This window comes from Oenanthe melanoleuca, chromosome 3, assembly GCF_029582105.1.
Source record: "Oenanthe melanoleuca isolate GR-GAL-2019-014 chromosome 3, OMel1.0, whole genome shotgun sequence".
NCBI classification, from domain to species: Eukaryota; Metazoa; Chordata; class Aves; order Passeriformes; family Muscicapidae; genus Oenanthe; species Oenanthe melanoleuca.
In genome coordinates, this window is record NC_079336.1 from 27,681,823 (window position 1) to 27,701,923 (window position 20,101).

At 39.7% G+C, this 20,101-nt stretch overlaps 1 protein-coding gene across 2 annotated transcripts; it reads left to right on the forward strand.

Annotated features, from left to right (window-relative positions):
- The first annotated feature begins 2,136 nt into the window (after positions 1-2,136).
- Positions 2,137-10,015, forward strand: SDHAF4 (succinate dehydrogenase complex assembly factor 4). Of its 2 annotated transcripts, none has more exons than XM_056486206.1 (3): positions 2,137-2,243; positions 4,679-4,831; positions 6,358-10,015. In XM_056486206.1, exons 1-3 carry the CDS (start codon positions 2,204-2,206, stop codon positions 6,465-6,467), a joined length of 303 nt encoding a protein of 100 aa, XP_056342181.1. In that variant the 5' UTR covers positions 2,137-2,203; the 3' UTR covers positions 6,468-10,015. The 2 variants fall into 2 exon arrangements, with proteins under 2 accessions (XP_056342181.1, XP_056342182.1); XM_056486207.1 differs by lacking the exon at positions 2,137-2,243 and adding an exon at positions 2,315-2,402.
- The last annotated feature ends 10,086 nt before the right edge of the window (positions 10,016-20,101 follow it).

Sequence of the window (20,101 nt, forward strand, 5' to 3'; positions counted from 1 at the left end):
TAGTGACCTCTTCTTCATGCAGGTATCCTAGAGCTGCTTCAAAGAGAATTATGCTGCTTACAGAATGAGAGGTAAGAACTGAGGTCTTAACATTGCTTTCACTGTTAGTCTCTTGTTCCCTGAAGGCAGTAGGCTGGGTACTGTTACTTGAAAAAGTTCTCAGTGATATTATTAGGAGATCACTACATAAAATGTCATAGTGTCTGAACCTCTGTTTCTGTGTTGTGTATATAAATTAATTCCTTCCATTGTGTTTGAATCCTTGATACAAAGTAAACTTTCTGTTCCTGTAAATCTAGGCATTGCTACTACTTTGGCAAAAGAGTTCATGTTATACTGGAAATCACCAGGATTTGCAGCAGAGCGAGAGATCTGACATTGATGGAAAACTTACTCTGTAACCATGAAACAACCTTGTTTCCAAGTTTTATTTGCCTAGCCCTGACCAGGTGTGGTGTTCAGATAACCAAGGTTCTTGGCATGATCTCAGAGGCAGAGGGGGCATTTAGGCAATATCAGTACACATGCTGCCCAGGGCAGTGCTGGTTGTGGTGCTTTCCAGTCTTCAAGACCAGTACATTTGGCTCATCTGAACAGATCAGCTCTTAAGTCTTTTTATTCCCCACTTTTTAGAAGAGCAAAGCTAAGTACAATATTGTTTATGTTGTCTTGCAAAGCAAGCTGCAGTGCAAGAGATAAATGATCAGTAAACAAAGGAAGGAAAACAAGAAAACACTCCATTTAATCACAAAGTAGCAAATTCCTGTGGTGTATACTATATTTGTTTTTACCAATGTTAAGATTTATTACCACCTTAGCCAAAAAATCTAGAAATGAATAATTCAGGAGTTAAAAGTGAATTTTTACAGCAATACAATAAATAAAGACGAGAAATATGTTTTGAAGACAGTTAATTTTTAGGTGGATAGACACTGCCTCATTAATCTTTCACTGGTATTTCATTCTTACCATTTGAAATTCAACATGTATGCTTGTACATATAATGAATGCATACAGGTATGATTTTTCATGGATTGTGTTAAGCACTTTAGAAGCAGATCTTACTATTACTTGGTGTCTGCAGGCAGCTTGGTAGGTTTAAGGGAAGGATTTCACATTTTCATTTACTGAACACATAAAAAATAAGGTCTTGAACTTTGACGAGATCTGTTTAGGTTTTTTTCTTGCTGCTTTTGGGCAGAGCATCTTTTTCTGCATCAATCTTTATTCTCTCTGATCTAGAGGCCCAGCATATTGCTGTTAAAATAAAGGAAAGGGTTTCCATTATTTTCAGTCTCTAATGTCTAATTAACCGTGTTATAAAAGGCTGATTGAGAAAATGTCACTCGTAAGGCAGTCAGTTAAATTTAATTACTTTCAGTGTGTAGGCATTGCCAGATGTAGCTCCAATAAACTCCAGGAAGTGCTGCTGCTCTTTAATTTACCGAGATTTACTTTCTTAAAGCTTTCAGATGTGAACAAAAAATGTTATTTTAGATTCAGATATCCAAGCTGTCTTCTTCAGGTTAGCATCTGTGGACGACAGTGAATTCTGTTTTATCTGAGAACAAGGTTAGCTGGAGAAGTTTGAAGAGTGACAAAAAGCTAAAGTTGCCATACTCAAAACGTTAACTGTTGTCAATTAACTGGAGCGCCACTCCATGCACAGGTGTTACTAATCCCAGGGTTAGGTTTGCAGTGAGCGTTAAAAGCAACTTCACTGGCTAAACTCGGAGACGGGAAAGATGCCATCTGAAAGCACAAACACTGTCTGTGCATCACTGGTGTTAGCCAAAGCTCCTTCATGTCCTAAGCAGCCTTTATGTATTATTTGAACATTGTAGAATTTTTTTATTATTCAAAAACAAAAAACTAGCTGGAGTGCACTAGACATTGAGGGACTTGCAGCGCTAAACGCTTCACGGCATCGAAGAACGAAGACGTGTTTGCTCCAGGTTTGCCATGGGGTGGAGAGAAGAGTTTACAGCGTATTTCTTGAGCACCTCTGTGAGCCCGTAGCTGCCTTCACCGGGACCGTGGCTCCCCAGGCGCCGTTCGCCTGTGTTTGCCGGAGCCGGGGAGCAGCAGAGGGGCACGGGGGGATTGCGAGGCCGCGGGGCCGCGACCATCCCCGCCCGGAGCCGTCGCCGCCCTGGGCGCCTGCGCGGCCTCGCCGCCCGCCCCGCACGGCTCCGTCCCGGCCATGGCTCTGCGGCTGCTGCGCGGCGCGCCCGGGGCAGCGAGTAAGAGGCGGGCGGAGGGCGGGAGGGCCCGGGCTGTGCCCTGTGCCGGAGGGGCTCCCCGGCTCCCCGGCCCTTCCTCCCGCAGGAACTGACGGGCGAGGGACAGGGCGGGCGCCGCCCGGGGCCGCGGGGGCCCGAGAGCGCCCAAGATGGCGGCGGGTGAGGGCTGTGACGGCCCCGCAAGCTCGGGCCGGAGGCCGGGGGCTTTCACAGCTTTCCCCACACCGGGGGCCGGGGGCTTTCACAGCTTTCCCCACACCTTCCATGTCCCTGCAGTTTCCCTGCTTCTCTCCCCGTCCCTCCCTCTCCCCTCCATTCGCTATTAATATTCCTCCCGTATTGCAAATCTACTGCTATCGAGTACATCTGTTATTATGAAGGTTTTCTTGCTCTGTCATTGCTTCATGCTTCTTAACGGCAGTAAAATATTAAACAGCGGTTTCATGTTTGGAGAATAGCTGGAGGAAACGTGCTGTGGAGCTGGAAGTTACTGGTCCGTGCCCTTCCCCTGAGGAAATTCCAGTGGTTTGTTTATAAAGGAAGACTGGGTAACAGAGCCTGTCCCACAGGCCTCAGCTTGGGCACTTTGTTGGGTGCTTTCCTCTCTGTTAAAAGCTGAGGTTCTGTGATGTTATTAATACAATACTCGTAAAACAAACCAATATCCTGTATGTTAATGGAAGAGCTGCTAAAAAATTGTTGTTAGATATTTGTGCTCTATTTGGCTGTCAGGTTCATGGCAAGATGTGGCTGATGCTCTAATCCTCTGAGCATCCTGATGTGTGCCCAGCTCCCACTGCATGGATGGCTTTGGTACGAGGCTGTGGGCCACTTCAAAAGATGGAATACTGCAGCACAGCAACTTTCAACTTCAGGTTCAGTTATTCAATTAATAGATGAGAGGGCTTTGTGACAAAAAAAAAAAAAAAAAAAGGAGGGAATCAAACATCAGAATGTTTACAGAATGTTATTTACTAATGTTGATATTTCATCTCATCAATTTCAGAGATGTTTTATGTTGAACTTTTGTCACCTCGCTGTCAAGAAGAGTGTATTTTGGTCTAGTAAATCTATCAAGGAAAATGAATTTTTGCCTCTTCTCTGGCAACCAAGATAATCGATTTTGTACCAGTATCTTAATCTGATTTTTATTTGAATCTGGACTAGAATACCAGCTATAATTTAATTTTCTAGCTGTCTTTACTTCCATCTTACTGAAGAATGACAAGAAGCTTGGCAGGAGTAGAAAGACCCAATGTATGCAACAGATTAGATCCTTTACTGTTGATAGTTTGTCATGTAAAAAAACAAAAACAAAACAAAACAAGCCCCTGAAAAAATACAATAACAAAACAAAAAACAAAAAACAAAAACAAAAACAAAAAAAAAAAACCCGAAACCTTACTCCTTTGGGGCATTGGCAGCAGTTGGCAGGCATAATACAGTTTATGTGGCTGTAGGGTCTGCTATTACAGGTGTGGTATTTTAAAATGAATGAATATGCTGATTCTGGGAATACAAGTGAGTTGTTAGTTGGTGTATATTAAGGTGAGTCAAATTGACAGTGCTTGAGATTGCTTCCTGATTCAGTCTCCTCAGGAAAGTGGAATAATAGTTCTTTCAGGTACTTTCCACCCAGCTGGTACAAGGAGGATTTCTGTTTGAATCTTGCTTCTTAAGAAATGTCAGAACTGCTTTAGGCACCTGTCCACTGCTTAAATATTTTTAGTGGGTAGTTTGTGGACATTGTGGACATTTGGCTTTTTAAACCAAAATGTTAGTGGGACTTTAAAGGAAAAAAAGTTAATGCTTTTAATGAAGTCATTTGCATGCAGTTACATAATTGAACTTAAACATGCTCAAAGTTTTTCCTGCTTTTGACTACCAGCTGAATTATATTACCATCCTAAGGGAAACCCAGCTATCCTGTGCTGACATTCTGGGAAACCTGTTACTAAGGGAACGTTATATTTTTTTTAAACTTTCCTTTGGGAAAGCAGAAGCTTTTTCTGACTAAAAAGCTGCTGGAAATGAGCCAATACATGGAAATCAGCAGGTTTCTTGGGGGAGGTTAGGATTTCTCCCAGAAAACAGACTGTACTGGTCTATGCTAGGATAATTACTGTTTAAGAGTCTAAAATACAAGAAAGTAACAGCAAAGATAAGTTCAAGCAGTTTAAAATACACTGTTTATGTGACCTGAGTTATACAACTAACACAGTTTTGCCTACATATGTTTCTAGGGCCAAAAATAATTATCTGTGCTGATTTTGGTGCTCGTGAATTGAATGTTAAAAAATGTTTAGAGTTTATTTCCCTGCCTTCCTCTCCATCATCCCTGAAGTAGGTTTTTCTCAGAGGTGCTCTGGACAGTCACGGCGTTACTCAGTGTTAAACTGCCACATTTATGCTACATGTGTCCATTTGCTTCATAGAGTCATCACTTCTTTGCCACGTGCGGAGCAGCTCCAGCTCTAAGCCAGGAGGAAGATCTGGGCCTGCTAAGCAGCCACTAAAGAAACCAAAGTTACCAGTAGGTCGGTTTGATGAACCAGAAGAGTCCAGTATGGAGAAGGAGCCCTTGGAAAGTAAGTAATGTTTTACAAAACTGGAAGATGTGTTTTAAAGGCAAGACTGCGAGATGCTGTGTTGGTATTAGTTTAAGAAGATGACAGGCATTCAGTACTCTTTAGAATCATTTTCTAAGCTTACTGGTTCTGAAAAAACACAAAACAGAGAGACAGGGTAGTGGGCACAAATTGCAGCAAATGGTGCACCAGGGGAGAAGAAACTTCAGAGCAGCTGTGGACAAACATTGTAGCAGGTCACACAGAGAACCTGTGCTTCCTGTGCTCTTGAAGATCAGCCAGTTTTACTGGATATCCTGACTTAATGCCAGCCCTGCCTTTAGCAGGGCTGGAGCCAAGTGCTTGCCAAAGGTGCCTTCCACCGCCACAAAGCACTGCATGATTCAGAGAAGCGTGGCTGATATTGGTCTGTAATAGTACAGCTGTAAATGGTGTCAGTAAACTCACCAGGGCACCAACTGCTTTATATTATTCACAAGTGCTGTTTTATTTCTTAGTCCAAAAAATATTTCTGATTCACGCTGCATTTTGTGGCCAACATTTCTTAGTCCTGTAGGCAGTGTCTTGAAAAGAAACAGTTGATACTGAGTTTCCTGAGCAGACCTAACAAACTGGTATGATTGTTGTGTTCTGATGACCTCAGTGGGGCGGCATGACAAGATTGAGGCGCAGATATATCATTGCTGAACTAAATGGGAACATAATTTTTTTTGTCACATGGGAGAAAGAATCTCTTTCTTCTTTTTACTAGCCATCTTCACTTAACTAAAAGCTTTAGTCATGCTTTGTACAACTCACCACAGTGTGGTGTTCTCCTACAGTTCATCAGTAGCAATAACACGTTTTTCTACTTTGAGGTCTGGAGGACAAGCTTTTTAGTGTTATCAATAGATTACTATAAATAGCCAGATGACAAAATAACTGAAAAATCATGGAATCATTGAATGGTTTTGGTTGGAAAGGCCCTTCAAGATCTTCAAGTTCCAACACTCCTGCCATGGATCTTCCACTAGAACAGGCTGCTCAAAGCCCAGTCCAGCAAGTTTGGGTTAGATGGTAGGAAGAAACTCTTTACTTTGAGGCTGATGAAGCGTTAGAACAGGCTGCCCAGTGAGCCTGTAGGTGCCCCATTCCTGGAACTGTTCAAGGTTAGGTTGGATGGGTCAACCATCTTGTATTTTAAATACAAGACTAACAGAATCTTGACTAAAATTCAAGCTAAAATTGAAACAGAGTGCTTAAAATTAGAGATGTAAACAGCAAGTGACCTGGGGTTTTAGATTCAGTGAACATAAGTACATAGTACCTGAATGATGCAAGTTCTGACTTAAGAAGCTATGGTACTTTAGTGCCTCTGGACATTCAGTTGCTTCTTTATTTGCATAACTGAATATGATAATTCATATTGCAGTAAAAAAAACCCTGAAATTAATGTCTTTGAAAATGAAACTAAAAGGAGAACATAATAAATGATAGCATCTTTGTAACATTATAGAAATTTTAATGAACTTTCCCTGTTATTTTAGAATTCCCTGATGGAATCAATCCTACTACAAAAGAGAGGGGTGGACCTAGAGGCCCTGAACCTACACGTTTTGGAGACTGGGAGAGAAAAGGACGTTGTATAGATTTCTAATATTTAAATGTCTGTATTGCTAATAAAATATTTATAGTTGCTAAAAAATATAATGTACAGAAAAATCACACCTGGATTTCTCATGGAGCTTATCATTTCTGTTGTGCCACCAAATTCTGTCATGTGATGAATTTTCTGAATAATGCAATGTAATTAAATGCAGTGCTGCAGCTCAGATTATGGAGCTGTTAGTGGCTCAGTGTCTGCCTGATCTTCAATACTATTTACACTGTGCAAGTATAAATGCAAGTATGAAATTGTGTAGTCAGGAGCTTATTGAGATGTATAAAGCCTTGTATTTCTTCATGAATGTAAAGATTTACGTGGTGTTGTAAAAGTGTTGAAAGAACTTTGCATTTCATGAACCTGGACGCCATGAAAAGTAGAACCAACTCTGAAGAGATCAGTAAGTCACTGATTTCACACAGTAGTTCCCTGGTAAAAGCCCCTTTACTCAAGAACCTTCCCTCTGTCCCCATTGCAGTGAGTTGGGTGTTTCTTCCTGTTTGTAGGAAAGGGACAGTCTTGTCTCTGATTGAGGACTGTAAGTACCACAATGGGAATGAAGACTTAATTTTGGAGAGGGTCAGCGCTTGATTGCAAGGAGTGTGTGTAGAGGTGCTCTATTTGCAATTCTAGAACACTGTTCTTCATCACCTGTCTTCTTCATGCTATTTGCATTATCTTTTCTTTTGTAAGTGGAGGTGCCCTTTTGCACATGGGCTAAATGCTGCTTGGGAAAAATGTCTGAAACCTTATGGTCAAAGGGGACAAATTCCATTAGGTGATCTAATATTGCACGTCTTAAAACTAAGTTATCTGGCATCAAACTAAATATCTGTCAGCCAGACTGAGCTCAGTTCTTCATTCAAGAACTTGTCTAGTCATAAGTACTGTAGTAGTAAAGTGTAAATCTACCACTTGTGTGAGTAATTACTAATGAGAGTAAGTTGTCATTTAAATGTGTGAACGTGTGCTCTATTTCTGTGCAAGTTCTTTTTGGTAGCCTGAACAAATGGATCTTCTTTTTCTAGAGAAAGGTGTGGGTTTTGCCTTTGCATGGTTTAACCAGAGAAATAAAGCTTGTTGGTCTTGTCAAAAACCGGAGCAGCCTCCCCTAAAACTCACCTGACTGGCAGCCAGTGGGGGAGCTCCTTGTTGAAGTCTGACAGTTAGTGTATCCAGTGTGTATGTTAGAGACATAGTCTTGCTATAATCCTGAGTTTGGATGTTTGTCTCATTGAGGTGATTCCCTACAAAAATACTGAAGTTGTTCAGTTATAAATACCTCACTGACAAGCAAAATGGGATTAATGAAAGCTCATAAAAGGTGTTAATTAGTGGTAATTAAATTTCAAACCTTTGAATTATGCAGCATGGCTTGGATATTAGAAATTTTTTTTATATTTATATCTAATTCATTCTAGTTTCTCTTTCGTAGAGTGACATATTTTTCCAAAATCTCTTGACATTTCCAGTTACCTAAAGATAGACTGGGTCAGCTGTCTTTAATATATGCTGTTGTTAATTTTTTCTGGTTTTGCCTTTTCAGTTGCTGGTGTGTTGAAAAATACTTTCTCACACAATACACTGCCTTTTCAAATAGGAAGTGGAAATTTTAATTGGAAGCTTCTGCCTTTTCTGCATCATTAATAATAGGCTTAACATCTTAATTCGTGAAGAGGTGGTAAAATACTGCAGTTATTTATTTTTTAGTTCTAAATATTCTCCATGGATTGTTGCATTACTTCATTATCTTCTCATACCATGTTTTACCCTTCCCAGCACACACTCCATGAATGTTTATCTAGTTGCACTTCTTGGCATTCCTGATTTTCAAATCTAATTGCTTTCCTCAGTGTTGACTGCAGGTGCATTCCTCCCTGGGTACAGAATTAACACTGTTTTGATTTAGCATACGAGGAACTGGTCTCACTTTTCCATCATTTTCCTTACGTTTCAGTTGCTTGTCTTTGGTCTCCCTCAGCATTGTGCTTAAGGGCTGACCCAAGTAGTGTCCAGGCCCCTGTTTGTCTTCTTTCATGTCGGTGATGACTGCTGCTGCCACAGGCAGGCAGTCCTTCCTGTCAGAGCTCAGGAACGTCCTAGACACTCCCTGCCAATATCCATGAAGTACCTGGATTTGGAAGATAATTCTGAGAGCACTAGTATCTGTACCAGTAAGACAGTGTCTCATAAAGGCAGAGATTTTTCTTTCCTTCAAAAAATGGAATCACAGAATAATTGAAGTTGAAATAAACCTCTAAGATCATCAAGTCGAACCATTAACCCAGCACTGTCAAGTTGGCTACTAAATCGTATTCCTAAATGCCACATCTACACATCTAAATACCTCCAGGGATGGTGACTCAATCACTTCCCTGGGCGGTCTGTTTTAAGCTTGACAGCCCTTTCATTGAAGAAATTTCTCCTAAAATAAAAAGGCTGTTGTTAAGCCATGTTATAAATAGCTGAAAAGGAACTGGTGCATGGGAAATAAAGACCACTTCGGTCTTGAGCAACTTCAAGCATTTTTTGCCACCTCACAGGTTGGTGCCAGTAACCAAGTATTTGCTTAACTTGTTTATGGAATGTGTCAGTAAGATATAGGAAACTGAACAAATAAGCAAGATAATACGTAAGAGCCAAAGAGTGAGTGCCAAGGGCCTTCTTATGTTGGCTGGCAATCTGGCATTTACCAAAAAGAGGAGCTCTGGATTCCAGTAACAGTTAAGCACAAAATCCTATGGTGCTGCAAAATCTCTTGTGTTACCTCTCAAAAGTGATCAGGGATTGAATGTAACAAATGATACAATGATTTTGAAGGGTATAAACAATCTTTTCTCTTTGTTTTCTTGCAGTGCCTGTAGTTAAGAAAGCAGCACTTCAGCACTTTTTTGGAGCTGTCTTCCTGCCCTTCCCAGATAATTACTATTAGAAATACACTGAAATTTAGCATTAGGATGACAAAATGGCTAGGGGCATTAGCTATTAGATCAGCCATATATATGGTTTTATTATGATCAAATATTTTTTGTAGCTCTTTTTGTTAGTATAAACAGTGAAGAGCAGCAGGGATTGTCTCCTGGCATTTTTTGTTAACTTTCTAGGAGACAATACAAAAATTGTTCTGTGTGTGTAAGCAAATTCTTACAGTACTGCAGGATGCTTGCTGCTCTATTTGTTTTCTTTACTAAAAATCTGTATGTTGTGTTTCTGCAGTAGGTTTTCTCTTTTAAACTTGTTTCTGTTACTTGGTGATGCATTTGGTACATTATTAAAATTATGAAACCTTTATCGTTTGAAGGAATTGCACCATAAATATATGAAGTTTCAATTTACAGTAAAAGAAAATATTTGCTATATATTGCCTTGTTTGGAAAGTATGTATTTCAGTGTTGATTTTATTAAGTTGAAACATAGGATATGTAATAGAATCACAGTAAAATTACCTGTCATAGTAGCATAAGTTTGTAAAGCACCATAGAATGTTGTTATAAATCTTTACTACTTTTTCAGTTGACTGCAATAAATGATGACAAATTCCAGTGGTCTGTAGTGACAGATAAATTAAATGCCTTTTTATGATCCTTATTTTGGTTTTTTTATAAAAAAGCACCACACCATCTTGTTCTGAAATATCAAGAAAAGGAGGAAAATTGTATTCATTTATAAGAGAAGCAGTTTTGGTAGTTCTGTGGTTTTTATAATTGTTCATGAGTCAAAAACATAGTAACAAGCATATCAGAGCATAAGGAAAGGGTTTGAAATGTGTTTCCATGTGCTGTTGGAGATCAAAACCATGCACATTTGTGCATGATCACTTTCTTGCTTTTGTAAAATGCAATATAAAATACCTTTGCTTAGCTGGTGGTCAGTGTTCATATCAGATCAGCTGAGATGTGCAGGCTGCATTCTGATGTGGGTATGGCTGTACTCCCTCTTCCAGCTTCAAAATTGCTGCTTGTTTAGTTCTAAAACACTTTTGTTGCAGAAAGGGTATCCCAGTAGAAATTGAATCTTAGTTACAAAACAGCAAATCCTGAGAAAAGAGCTCTGTTTAAAATGAGTGCTCTGAGAACTAACGAAGTCCTGTTTCCTGTGAATGTCTTACACTCCCTGTATATCAAGCATCTTTCTTCATGCTCCTGTATTGATTGACATTATCTCCACTAGGCCAGAGAAGGAGCATCTTTCTGCCCATCTTTTCCTCCTGAGAGGAATTATTTGGACTTCTTTCCCAGCCACTGATTTCCACAGAGCTTTCAAGAGCTTAATTCTCCTAATGTTTCTCCTTGACACCTTATCAGAATAGGTTGGAGTGACTGACTTGAAGTGCGGGGGCAGTGCAGATATTGGCCTCCCATCCTTTGGAAACCAAGCTGCTGAATGACTTTGGCCATATGTACTCTTCAGAAATATTCAGCATCTCTCTGCATTTTTTTGCTGTGAGAATGGATTTTTTTCCCCTCAAATAACATCAGAAATGCCAATTAAAGCTTACAGCAGGAAAGTCTTTGACGTGCATTCTCCAGGCATTAAATCTCACAGACAGCTACAGCCTTGTGCCTGTAAAAAAACCACATATTTTAATGTTGCCATTTTTAGGATGAGGGTGTTCAAAGAAGCTCTTTAAGCTCCTTACTTAATACAATAATTTATATTGAAGCTGACATGCATGCATGGCTCATTGAAACACAGCTGTAATTCTCAACTGTTAACCCCTGAGAAAAGTCAGGTAAGCTATGCAGTGGTCAGGTTAGTTCTAGAAGCCAGATATTGAACTCCAACTTAGACTCTCCTAATTGATTGTTTTAAACCAGAGACTTGTGTAGCCGTCGTGCTTCCCTCCTAGTTGCAGTGCAGGTAGTCTTGTCTCAGTATGGGGAGAGTTTGTCATTGCAGATGGTGAATGGGGGGGTTTTAAGGCACCCTCCCCACTGACTTTAAAGGCTGCCTAAGCAGCTGTCCTAAGCGAGATACATTAGGTGTTAGCACAGTGGTGGTGACAAGGGAAGCCAGGGTGTCCCTGAACATGATTGTGAACTACTCACTTCCTGGGAGGAAGAGGGCTGCAGTGAGGCAGCAGGACCTGCAGTGCTTTTGCTGCCTGCACTCTTTCCAAACACTAGTGGCAGGGAAGGGCATGTCCAGTGCCAGCTCTGAGACACCTTGTAAAAGGGCGTTACGTTGTCTTAAAATTAGAGGAAAAAGGCTGAAGCTAGTTCTTTAAATTCCTTCTGCCTATCCACCCCCCAAGCAAATGCCTACAGCACGATACAGGAGGGTAGCATTGAATAAACTCATACTCAGATGGCAACAGGTATCTCAACAAATTAGTTGGGATTTTGTCCCAAAAAAAGTGAAGTGTCCCAAAAAAAAGTGGGTGAAGTGTGTCAACCTAACAACTAAACAGTCTTATCTGACGTGCTGCTGAGAGAGAGCTAACATCAAAATAAAACTGGCAGACTAGAAGAAAGTCATATTATTTGCTCAGCAAACCTTTAGTATGTGTGACTTCCTTGTGAGAGACTAAAGAACAAAAGATGCTGTGTTTCCAGCTACCATTTGAAAGCTGGGGAAAATTTCACCATGTCTTAAAAGACAGACAAGCAAGTGTTGCTTAGCTGAGGGAGTATCCTGCTTTTAGTTTACATTTTACCCCAGGGCTTTCACTTACAAGTTCTGCAGTTGTATGTGTGATCTTTACACAGATTTTTTCCAGATGATTTTCTTGAGACAGAACCACAGTAGCTGTTTGGTCTGGTAGACATATCTCCCTGCTTTTTTTCCAGTCTGATAATGACAGCTACAGCTCTCTTATTATTAAATTGCCTATTATTTAATTTCACATTTACTTTTTGCCATCCTTGAAGTTAGATTGTACCCTTAGTTTCTCTACTACCCTTAGTAGTAGCAGGGCACATCATAACATTAATCACAAATTGCAGGTGTTTCTCCTTCTGCTTCCTTTCTCTGAAAGAAATCTTGATAGTGTGGGGAATTTTTGTATGTGAAGATCTTATCTACAGTCAAGAAAGATAACTGGAACTTGTCCAGTTGTATTTGACGCAAATTTCAATTTTAAGTTCAGTATTCTGTCAACATCTAGCTTTTGTGGGAAGTTAAAGATGCAAAGAGGGAGAAAGAGATGCCTCTAAGAAGTAGCATCAGTCTCCCTGAAAGTTTTAAACATAAACCCAAATTCATTTCAAGGTCTCCTCGGTGAAGGTCACTTAGCTGTCAGGTTATGTTTTTTGGCTTTTTTCAGAACACATAGCTGTGGTTCAGTCTGTCCAGTTGGGACCTTCTGGTTTGTCAGAACAATCCCAAAACAAGCTTTTATGGTTTCAAGTCTTAGTTTGCACAGAGAAATGCCATGCTAAAGTAATACACATCTGACTGGTAGGTACATTGTAGGCTCACCTGTGAATGACTGCAGGCATCAAAACCATCTCAGAAATGGCAGAGAGATTTGAGTAAAAGGCTTAGAGAGCCAGGTGGTTACCTTCTGGTCCTATTGTCATCTCCATTTTGAAGATAAACTGGGATTTATTCCTTCTTAAGAACAGAAAATCTCAAAAATCTGTGGCTTCTCCACGTGAACTGCACCAGGCCTGGGCTTAACCTGGACGTGGGTCTCGGTTTCTAGAATCTTTCCTTCCATTCTTGTATGTCAAGATCACTGTAGCATCTAACTGATCTTTTATTATAGCCTTTTCCTTGTTGCAGCAAGTCCTGCAGTGCTGGTCTGGCTGGGACTCCTGCATTTTAGAAAACCCCAGATGACCAAGGAACCCCCTCAGCATGTCCATCAGCAGGTCCCTCCTCATGTACTTCCTTTAGCTGAAATGTTTTGAACCCTTGAATTGGCATCTTGTGGAGATAGGCAAATATTTGTCCCTCACTAAGAAGAATGTCTCTGACCTGTAGTGCTGCTGCATACCTTTCATGTCTCGTCATCAGCAGAAAAACTAAAACTTACTCGTTTATTTTATTCCATAATAGAAATTTCAGTTCTTAGCTCTTTTTTTAATGTTCTTCCATCTCTGCTTTGACATTTTTCCTGTCACAGAAGTGAGTGTGTTTTTTCTTTCAGTATACGGTAAGAAAGAAATGGTTATGTCCTTTCAGATTGTGTTGAAACAGGACTGATGGCAGGGCAGGATTTATGATGGTGCTGGCATTAGTTTAGAGCATGGTGGCACTAGCAAACATGGTGTTGGTCTGTTATCTCTGACAAAGGAAAGAACAGTATCTTCTGGCCTTTAGGAGAAAACTAATGTATCATGGAGCTGCTTCATCTTCTTGTGATTGCTGGGAGAGAAATTGTAAGGTGAGGATCAGAAATTTGGCAAGAAATCCCTCTAATTTTGAGCTGCCTCATCTGTAGGAAATTCTCATCCAGCCTAATTTGGGAATAGCAGTCCAAATTTCACTTTGTAGTCCGCAGAACCCTTTCTATCTGCAGTACTTCAACAACCAGACACGTATTTATAAAACTTCAGGAGTGGTCTGGATGTTGTACTGTTCTGGACACACAACATTTCCTGAACCTGTGTCTTGCCCATTTTTAGTTTTGTTTTTTAAAAGTTAGGCTGTCTCCAAGGAAGTTGCCTCATCAGAAGCAGTTTTAGCATGAATATGCTGCTTTTCTAAACTCAAGGACAAGAGACCTGGATTTACTGTAGATTCTGGGAAGGGTTCCACATACTGGAGACTGACTACTCATGCCTCCTTGGTAATTTGTTGACACTGATTGGCATGCAGGGCATTTTCCTTAGTCCCTGAGCAGTAGAACACACTGCAGTGCTTCTCTGGTGGCACACAGGAAGAGCAAGATCTGTGGGAAGGCAGTCAGCTGAGTTTCCTGTGTACAGTAAGGCATGGACAGCGTGACCCAGCATGTAGCTGTCACAGACCCCTCTCACACACCCTCTACACTGCATCCAATCACAAATTCATCCTTTCCCATCTCCTCACTCCCAGTACTTTCAGCTCTTTTCCCTAATTTCCTTGGCTACAGGCTGGGCAGACCAAAGCAGCTGCAGAGAGTGTGGGTGACCCTGCTTTCCTGCTGCCCCATGTAAACGCACGTGGGCTAACCCGCAGGCTTGCTTAACAGCATCCCAGCTTTGTCCAATCAGGGCAGATGGGCTCTGCAGGCTGCTAAAGCCCCTGTTGTCCTCTCAGACACCATACAGGCAGCAGCCTGGACTCTCAGCATTTCCTGCTGAGTACTAGTCATGGCATTCTCCTCTCTGGTCAATAGATGTGTGTTCTGCTCCATGGAAGGGAACTGCCTCCCACGCAGAGCTGAAAATGCAAATTGTAACTGTTTCTTGAACATGAATATCTACATAAATTTGCATATCCTTATTCACACATTTATATATATGTACACACACACCCCTAATAGAGAATCATTTGCCAATTTTATCCCTGTGTGGGAGGTTGGCACTTTATGAAACCATTTCACAATGCATCAGAACTTCATACATTACAATTATAATAAAGTATGTAGTAAAAGTACAGCTAATAGTGTTTCTTCTGGAGTTTATAAATATTCTGTAGAATTTTGAAAACTGAAAATGTTACAGGCAGATCAAGACTGGTTTAAAAGGCATATACTAATGTCTCTTCTCCACTTCTGAAAAGTTGTTCAGCAAATGCCTATTTTTGTGGCTAATAAAGAGGAATACACCAAACTGTAAAAGAACTGATTGTGTCTGCTAGAACTGTGGCCAAAATTGAGCTAGGTAAGCATCGTTCATCTGACAAAGGCATCACCAAGTGCTTTGGTAGAAGTCCTCTCATAAAAACATTGTAGAACGTCAGTTGGACAATTTTTTGTTTCAATCTTCCATTATCTCTTACCATGATCTGACAGTTCCGCTTTTAAGTCTGTGTGGTTTTTCAATACAATTCTCTTTCAGACCCTGTGTTGTGAAGCAGTTCTACATCTTGTACACAAAATAAATTACCTAGAGACAAGACTAGACAATAGGTATAAGTTAACTTTGGAAATCATTTAAGGATCATTCGATCAACTGCTCTTTTTAAACTCTTTGTAATGGTTGTTTTAATGCTGTAATTAGCCAAGAGGACCTGTAGTGTTTCCTAATTGGGAAAAGAGAGTCAATAAGATAAAAATAATTTTAAAAAGTAATTTGGAGAGTAAATTTAAGATAGTAGAGACCTGAACAGCTGCACATTTCTAGTGATTTTAATGTATGTGAGACTGAATCCAGTGTGAATAATGATATATTTTTTTCTTATTGCAAATATTCAGTTGAAGCCACAAGAAGCATGTTGGGTATTTCTCATTTGTAATAACATCATTATGCTCTTAAGAGTAGTGGGAGAAGAAAACTTGAATTGCTGCCAAATGCAGTTATATTTCTCAGTGGAAAAATCTCTTTGAGTATATCAGTCTTTTGCTTAGTTCTGTTTTCAAAATTTACACTCAGAAGTGAATCCTTGCCTTTGCCTGTTCAATTTTATGACTTTTATTTTCACCTGAAATTCTAATATGATCAGTATCTAGTTTCTGTTTTCCTTGCATGTGCCAAAACAAGAGGATGGAGGACTGTGTCATTCTTGATACCTCCTCAGGTATGCACAATTTGCTGTATCCCTGTCATTAAGAATCAATTCCTGGCCAGCTATAGCCCATATTTCTTACTCTTCTCATCCAGTTGAGGCTTGTGCATCTTCTGTACCTCATGGCATTTGCTCTTCTACTTTTATTGCTGCTCTGCAATGGTCACAGAACTGGCACAAAATACTTCCTTGGCATCATCAGAAAACAATGGGAAGAATTTGGAAAATACATGAAACCTAATACTTGGTAATCAACATTCTCTCCGTTTGTGGTCAACAGTGCTCAAGAGGCTGTGTCACATGAACTAAACCACATCAGTCATGGCTGAAGTGTCTTTAAGAACTAGAAAAACAAGAATTCAATGAAGTTTGTGTATGTATTTACTATAGTTGGCTGATGGTGGGGAATGCCAGCTGCTGCACAGAGGAAGCAATTAGGGTCTGCAGAGGACAATAATAATTTAAAAATTCTTTGGAAATATTCTTGAATGCATACCCTTTGCTTCTTAAATAAGAATCAACTCAAATATAATATATTCGCATATGTTGCCTCTCCAAAGTATACAGATATTAATACTCTTAGATGCTAATCTGAGATACTTTTTAAGGCAGAGAACTGTGGACAATTTATGTAGCCTGAGAAAGGACCAGAGCAAAGACAAAGAGCTGAAGTCCCACTCTGCTCTCCAGGCTGCTGACACTCTGTGTGTATTCTTTGTTACATCAACATGTCCCTCAAAGATGAAATATGTATTAGGAGAATTTTGGAGGAATTATTCACCTAAACCCTCACAATAAGAAGAAAGTATTCTTTTCATTGCACATACAAGACAATGCAAGCTGAAATACCTGAAGAGAATCATTGATGAATTCAAGCATCCTGGCACACCTAACATCAACAGCAATTTCCTCAACTAGAGAGATTTAAATAAAATTTGAAATAACACACTTCAGCCAGATGAAGGTCAATCTGTTTGTGAAAGGAGTCTGCTTCTCAGACTCCCTGCCAGTGAATACCTGCAGGTTATTTCATACAGCATAGAGGCTTATGTCAGAAAAAGGTACATAACTGGGCTCCACTAAAGGCCACAGAGGATGAGAGAAACATGGGAGGAGACCAAGAAGCTGCATCTCTTGATTAGACTGAGGTGAAAACAAACATGTGCTGTCCTTGGGCAAGTGACCTCTTTAAAAAATGAGCTAACCCCCAGATTTTAACACACTAAGCGATGTTTGTCACATTTGGGCTGCCTATAGCATGTGCACACTTTGTCAGTTCCTACACGCCTTGCCCAGAGCAAGTACATCTCTGTGTGACCAGAATAAAACTCAGAAGGAGCAATATTGTCAGTGCCATCACCTTAGGCTCTTTTGGCCACTTTAAACTCGTTCTTTTCTGTAATACTCAATTTACCCTTACAGGAGATTTTTTTATTTTTGTAAAGGTTTCATTAAGATCACTTTATTTGAAGGAGGAGAAATCCCATTTCTTCTTAATTTAAATTTACTATCAAATAATTTGCTTTTGTAATAACAGTGTTTTTTAATAGCACCTATGCTACAAGTACAGTTTTAACAAATTTCATCTGTGGATGTTGTTTATCTCTGAAAATGTAAAAGAAAAGAATGGGACTCCTCACAGCAATCATTCAAAAAGCTTCAAATTTTGCCAACCCCATAGATTTCATCTGATATATTTTCAAATGTTTTCCTTTACCCACATTTATATTAACAAAATACTTAAAAAATATTTACTCTATTTTTAGTTTACTAGAAAGGAGCTTTTCTGCACCAGAAAACATTAGTCTTTTGTTTTGATCGTAGATAAAAAATGGCAGCTTTAGGACTGAAACAGAAGGCTGTACCTCCACCTGTAAAAGCCTCAGAGCTAAAGCAAAGCCCACAGAGCACCCAGTGCATGCATTTTCAAGCCAATCTGGTACCATGCACTGGGCACCTCTCAGCTGGAGACCAGCTCTGCAGGCTCTTCAGTCTTCACCCTTTTCTCAGGCACAAGAACTTCTAAGTAGAAGTGTCTTCAACTTAAGAGATACAGAATCTAAGACACATGGGGTATTCAACCTCAGCCAGAAATAGAGTCAGAAGTGGGAAAACCTGCTTACTTTCCAGTTCTGTTCCCCTGATGTATATCTTGGAAGCATGGATTCCAGGATGAGTCATGCCAGAAACTCTCCTGTAGCTAAGATATCTTAAGGCTGTAAAAGGTGAACAAAGTGAGGCAGCTGCTCTCAAGTGCAAGAAGCATTTCCTTGAAGCTCAAAATCCATGCCATCTTCTAAAAGCAAATGCAAAGCAGATAGATACTTCAGAAAGAATAGATGAATACCAAGCAAACACCTTCACTTTAATCCAAGCTCCAGGAATGCAGGACTTAATGATAAAATGTTCTTAAGCAGCACTTCACCTCTATAAATCTGGTATCACATTAAAAGGAAACCAGTACATTATAAGTTCATTGTATTAATGGGGAAATTAAGCCGTTGGAGGTGGAATGACTTGGTCAAAACCAGATCTGGGTCTACCTGTATTATCCAGAAAATATGCTGTCTCTGACTACAGCCACCAGATACATCACAGGAAAGTATAAGAAAACCCACTTACATGTCACTTACATGACAAATCTACCTGGTTACATTATTCTGAGGTGCAGAAGTGACGCTGATGCAATTGGTTAAAGTTGGTTAAATCTTCAGTTTAAAAAAAAGGTACAGGAAATTATTATTCTTTCCTCTCATATGATACAAGTAGTTTATGTAAATGTGTGCTAGAAAAAAAAAAAAAAAAGAAAAAAGCTCAGAATTGTCATTTTAATTTACACTGTCAATGTCATGCAACTCACCCTGAAATCAGAGAGTCACCTAAAGAGCTTAGTTAATCTGCTATGTCTCTGAAAGCTGCAACTCAAAGGACATGAAGTCTTCCTCTAACTGTTGAAATGCAAAGTGAGAAAGTCACCAACAATATAATGAACTTGTATAATACTGACATGGATAAATTTCAGTGACACCCAGGGAAATTTGCCGCTTGGCTATCTGAGGCTCAGGTAGTGAAATTCAGCTAAAACCAGAGGAAGCTCTGATTTGTTTGCAGTGTTTTGACTCTCAGGACTTTAAAATCACCAGAGACATAGAAAAACCATACTTACTGCTGATCTTGAGAGATTTCATGGAAAACATCCCCAAACTAGAAATGAAATTAAATGTTTATTAACATCCAAATGTAATCAAACAAAAAAACACCTCCCATGGAAATAGGAGAGGAAGACACCTGTCCAACAGTACCTTTCCATCAGATGCAATTTATACTTGGTCTGCATTTTTTCACCGGTTAAAAGTCGTACTATCATCATAGTCTCCCCTGAGTGAATTGAAGGAGTTCAGCATTCTGATTCAGATTTCTATGGAATAGTATGTCAAAAGGATGACATTTTACATAGCTTCATGATTACCAGAATTTAAGAACTTTTGTAGTTTGCAAACATCTAAGGTTTGTTAGAACTATAAATTTAAATTAATTGACATTACTTAATATATGCTATCATTTTATTTTAACCTTAACTGTTGTTAGTTCACTTATTAAGAGCCTCCTGCTAAGGCTAACCACTTTTACTGCCTAGTAAAGAGAATACCAAAAGTCTTATCTGGAATTAAAGAGCCATCATGGACATGAATGCTCTATGCATGGATATTAAAGACAATTCCTATCAGACTATGATAGTAAGAACATATGGAGATAATGGCTGACCTTGGGTGTGCCATTTCACCTGAAGATTCAGAGATGATCTCAGTCATCAGAGGTGTAAGGACAACATTGCTTATTACAAATTGTGCTTTAGAGAGCAAGTAATTATGTTTTACCTAGCACTAGACTGTTATTAAGTGTGCAGTGTTACAATATTTAAACAGAGCTCTGAGTCTAAATTACCATGACACACAAAGTATTAATGTATTATGTAGAATACCTTATTTCAATACTCAGCATGTTCCAGGTCATTCTTGCAAGTGATCTGA

Bases quoted from the DNA above. Each gene is read 5' to 3' on its own strand.
- SDHAF4 (XM_056486206.1), top strand. From the start codon at position 2,204: ATGGCTCTGCGGCTGCTGCGCGGCGCGCCCGGGGCAGCGA. The intron at 2,244-4,678 runs GTAAGAGGCGGG...TTTGCTTCATAG, and splicing joins CGGCGCGCCCGGGGCAGCGA to AGTCATCACTTCTTTGCCAC. The intron at 4,832-6,357 runs GTAAGTAATGTT...CTGTTATTTTAG, and splicing joins GGAGAAGGAGCCCTTGGAAA to AATTCCCTGATGGAATCAAT.